This window comes from Limulus polyphemus, unplaced genomic scaffold (assembly GCF_000517525.1).
Source record: "Limulus polyphemus unplaced genomic scaffold, Limulus_polyphemus-2.1.2 Scaffold2492, whole genome shotgun sequence".
Classification (NCBI taxonomy): domain Eukaryota; kingdom Metazoa; phylum Arthropoda; class Merostomata; order Xiphosura; family Limulidae; genus Limulus; species Limulus polyphemus.
Genome location: NW_013668102.1, coordinates 159,376 through 164,295, shown reverse-complemented (window position 1 = coordinate 164,295; position 4,920 = coordinate 159,376). Strand labels below are relative to the sequence as shown.

General features: G+C 31.3%; 1 protein-coding gene across 5 annotated transcripts in view; it reads right to left on the bottom strand.

Annotated features, from left to right (window-relative positions):
• Positions 1-990: 990 nt before the first annotated feature.
• The window catches only part of LOC106467111, an 81,416-nt gene continuing 77,486 nt past the window's right edge, over positions 991-4,920 (bottom strand). For all 5 annotated transcript variants that reach the window (XM_022395230.1, XM_022395234.1, XM_022395231.1 and 2 more), the window contains one exon: positions 991-1,176. In XM_022395230.1, coding sequence (XP_022250938.1) covers positions 1,093-1,176 — 84 coding nt within the window. In that variant the 3' untranslated portion in view covers positions 991-1,092. The remainder of the gene's footprint in view (positions 1,177-4,920) is intronic.

Genomic DNA, 4,920 nt, shown 5'->3' with positions numbered 1-4,920 from the left:
CTAAAACCACAAGCTTGAAGTAAATATCAAAATATCCACTCCATGTCTGTGTATAAAACAATGACCACGTTACGTAAAAATGTTTGTGAACAAAAGTGAAATATTATAATTATCATAAATAACAAACAGTATATAATAGTGTCCTCCAAAATCTCAAAATAACTGAAATGAAAACTTTTGTGTAAAATTTCAAAACAGTATCATACACCCACACTGAAAGTGAGAAATTATATCTTCTTGATACATAGTAATTGGTTATCTGATCATGATCAAAATATATTGTATACAATAAAATCACGTTCTTTTCTAGATACACGCTTTTCAAGATCATCTTGAATGCTTTGATATTTTCTATGCAAAACATATGTCTTCAATAAAAACGTTATTGTTCATACTTGTATTGTATACATATTAACAATGTGCAGTAAAACACGAGTACAAATTGATTATTTCCCCTTGAATAAAAAAAATATTGTTCATACATATATTGTATGATTAACACTTACTATTTATACCCCAAGTGTTATTTTTTTAAATTATACAGAAGGTATTGATTACTGAATATCTACTATAAAATGCTCCACAAATTATTATACGGTGAAATTTGGCATCTACGCATTTTCCAATTTTCTTTTACTGTCGCATCTAATGAACTTCAATATTCGGTGGCATTCTTTACTTCCACACTTAATGAACTTCAACAAAGAATATACTCGAACAGTTTCGAGGTGTTTATTACAAATCCTTCGCCCCTAGGGTTCAGTGGCTAGTGTCCTGTTACTGCCAAGAACTATCGCGCTTCGCTCTATAAGAGCATGGGTGTGTTATTAGAATGACAGTCAAATCCAACTATTCAGTATGAAAAGAACAGCTCAAGTGTTTTCAGTGGCCAGTGTTGACTAGCTAGTTTATCACATCAACTTTAGGGACGGCTAGAGCAAATAGCGCTCGTGTAACTTAATGCAAAATACAACAAACAACACTAATTTGTAAATTTCACAGCGTTGGAGGGCTTTATTTTTAACACCACATACTTTAAATCACTTTTCTAAATCTATAAATAGCATATAAGCAAACTCTACAAAACAGTATTCATAATTCTTCGGTCCGGTACAACACATATCCACAATCAGTAGTTCTGTAATCCCAGTTTGCTTTGACAGTGACATCTATTGACTAAAGCATTAATTGTAATAACAATCAAAATAATTATTTAATATTTTTAGTTTATTTTTATCTTACTAAATGATCCTGCAGCAAATGGGACATCAGTTCTGATTATCGAAATGGTTATATAATTCATGAACATTTATGAAATTCAAATATATTCAGTATTCAAATATATAATATACAAAAATTATATTTTCTTATGATAACGTTCATTCTACCATTATAACGTACCCTATTCAACATATTCGTTTAATTCAACATTCAATGGACTTTTGAAAAGATCTAAACAAAATACATGACGTAGAATGCACATTTCTGCAAACTTCAGGTTATCACTTAAACAAAAATAGATGTTCAATCAAATCCAAGAAAACGTAAAACCTGTAATTGAACATAATACGTTTTCCAAAACTAGTTACTTAAAAATACTGTTTTCTTTCGGTTGACCACGCTTCACAATACTGTGGAAAATCATTTCATTCAAACACCCACGTTAACAACATTAGTATTTACTTCAAAATACGAATAACTGAAGTATGCTTTAGATAAAATTTTTGTTAAATCATAAAGTTTATTACTTGCAGATAAAGACATTGTACTCAAACGTTTAAATGCAACTGTTTTTTTTTCTTAATGTAGTGTCCAATTAAGTATTCTATATTATCAATAGATGTCACCACCATACCAACATATACTTATTCTGCAAATCATCAAGCCTGAACGTGAAAAAAAACTTGTCATTCGAATTTACACTCAACAGTATAAAAGTTTTGGTTTTATTTCGCTAGAAAACATTTCTAATAATGCACATACGGTGAATTTAAAAGAATGTCACATTTATATCTGTTACAGGATACGTTAGTGTTTGACTTTTAAATCAATCTGTCAGATGCATGGACATTTAGCATACGCTCTATGATAGCTACGCAATTATGAAAATACATATAACTAAAGGAATTCACTACTGACTGCTCAAAATTCTCATTCAATAGTAAAGTAAAATGTAAATGATGCGTCTATTTATCGTGTATGAATATAGATAGATGAATATTCACAAATCAATGACGAATAGGCAGCCTATTGTTACTGCGGGTGATCGTTAGTTCTCTATTAACAACATAAAAAGGAGAATTTTAATCTTTTCATCACTACGGATTAAATTATTAACATTTTCTAAATTATCACACAGACACAAATATCTACTTCTCAAGTTCGTCTGCTTCTGAAGTTGCCGGGCCTCTGTTAAAAGTCGACTAATGGCGGCCGACAGTTTGGTTTCCTCGTACTTCATAACTTAGTTTCCTGAGCTCAGGCTAGAGCATAAACATTACCCAAAGTAGAAGCAAAATACAAGTAAGAGAAAAATTAGTTGTTGTATGTTTAACAATATGTTGTATGTTAACTGCATCTTTTTCAGTTTCGCTTGAAGCACTTACCCGATTTGAGTGACAGGTACTCGTTAATCCATAATATTTACTTTCCGATTCTATACATTTAATTCACGTTCATTTTCAGAATACCGAAGTTGTTAATCGTATTTTTTTTATTGTATAAAAACTATCACCAGGTTAAATATTGAAATACTCTGTTCCTTATTTTTACTTTCCCCCGTCACACTTCGTAATTTCTGATGAGGTATGTATAATTTTAAAATTTCTAACGTGCCATCTAATTTAGACTGGTCCTGTCTATGTTAGGCCTGTAAATTCAATTAGTGATCTTATTAATATCCTTTGAATATCCAAGAACCTTTTAATTTCCGCATGTCTGCAAAAGACGTTTCTCTCAGTTTGTATGAAAATCGTAATATTTAAACGTTTTTTTTTTCCTACATAATAATCGCTATGAATAACTATCGTCATATGAAAGAAAAAACGAACCATCTCTAAGACATTGTTTATCATAGTTGTAGTTCCTTATATCCATCCTCCCATACAGGTTATACACCTAGATCCCAATGGTAATTTAAGCAGTCCCAAGACCCCCCCCCCCCTTCATCTAATTAGTGTTGTGGTGAAATTTCGTTAGATTAGGCCATTTTATAATAGATAACATCGTTTTTTGTTGTTGTTTTATTAGGTCAACACATTGGTAGACTTTTAGTGTAGTATCATAGAACATGATACATTTTGTACAAATTTTGTTTTACAAAATTAAAAGTGTTTCGGATAAACAGTTGTCGAATTGTTCATGATATTGTATAGTCATGGGTTTACGAGTCCTCGTGCACAACCACCGCTCCACCCCTGCCCTCGAAATCTACTTGTTTGGTATTTCCCGATTCCATATTCATAGAAAATCCTTATTAACATTAAATATTTTGGGATGCGATATATATATATAGGGGGCTCATGAAATCTGACACTACTTATAGCTCTGTTCCAGTTCTAAAATTAGGGGTAGGATAACCAATTTCACCACCATTAAACATATTATTTGGTATCGAATGACAGTTTATAAAATAATCTAAATGATAAAATAGGTTTTATCTCACACTATGCACAGGGCATACAAAACCGGTTTTGAAGAATTTTTATTGAACAATTAAATTCAAAATTAGAAAGGACATAAAAAGTGTCAATGTTCTGTTAAAATATTAGTATGTTTCACCATAAGCAAATCACTTTATTGTGCTTATATATCGTTGTTTGTTTATTGTTTATTTGAAATTAAACACAAAGCTACGCAATGGGCTATCTGTGCTCTGCTCACCACGGGCATCGAAACCCGGATTCTAGCGTTGTAAGTCCGTAGATATACCGCTGTACCACTGGGGGCATCGTTGTTTGTCCGCTTATTATATATATTAGCATAATGAGCTTCATTACTGTGGTATTAAGAAAGAACATTATTAAACAAACAAACCTATCAAATATTAATATCGCCTTCATGTAAAGTGGTGTATTTTGTTATTCTCTTGTAGTTAGAATTTAAAACACAGCTTACTTCTCTGAACAGTCATATTAACATGATTTGGGATTTCATATACTACATATTCATTAGTTTCTGCAACATTTAGTTTCACATCTGGATACTGAAGTACATATGTGCTGCATTCGATACCATTTGTGTTATTTATATCTCATTTTTGGTTGATACAAATGTCCTTGTTTGGTAAAGTTTATTAATCTATTATTTATTATTCTTAACATTATCAATGTAAGTCTCTTTATTTGTTATTTAAAGCAATATTTACAATTAACAAGTTTCTTCTTTACTATTATTCTCACCTATAAAGGTATCTAAACCTCCTGCAATACAAACACAATAATTACATATAGTCAATTTAAATATCTTTACACTACAGATGAAGCACAGATGTAATCAGGGGTTGAAGCTGAAGCAGGGCAGAGCAACAGTTCTTTTCAATCCCATGATGCGCAGCTGCTAATAATAAGAATTATTAGTATTATTGTATTGATTTAAAATATTTCCTTGTTAGAACTTGTATTAAAACTTTACAGTAATAACAATAATTAATTAAAACTGGACACATATTAACGCTGACTGACTAGTGCACAATTTCAATGCAAGTATTGTAAAATACACTTATGTAAAACAGGGGGAGGGGGTGTTTCAGTGAAGACGCCTTCCCGAGTTTCCGCATTTCATTTCATCTCGAACTACTTTATTCCATATCAAGTATTAAACGAATAGCAGAACTTTTAGCCAATCAGAATCTGAATTCATCACATCTTTTACGATTGTTTTATCTAACAAGTAGTGTCTTTATGTGTACTCCTTGAAAAG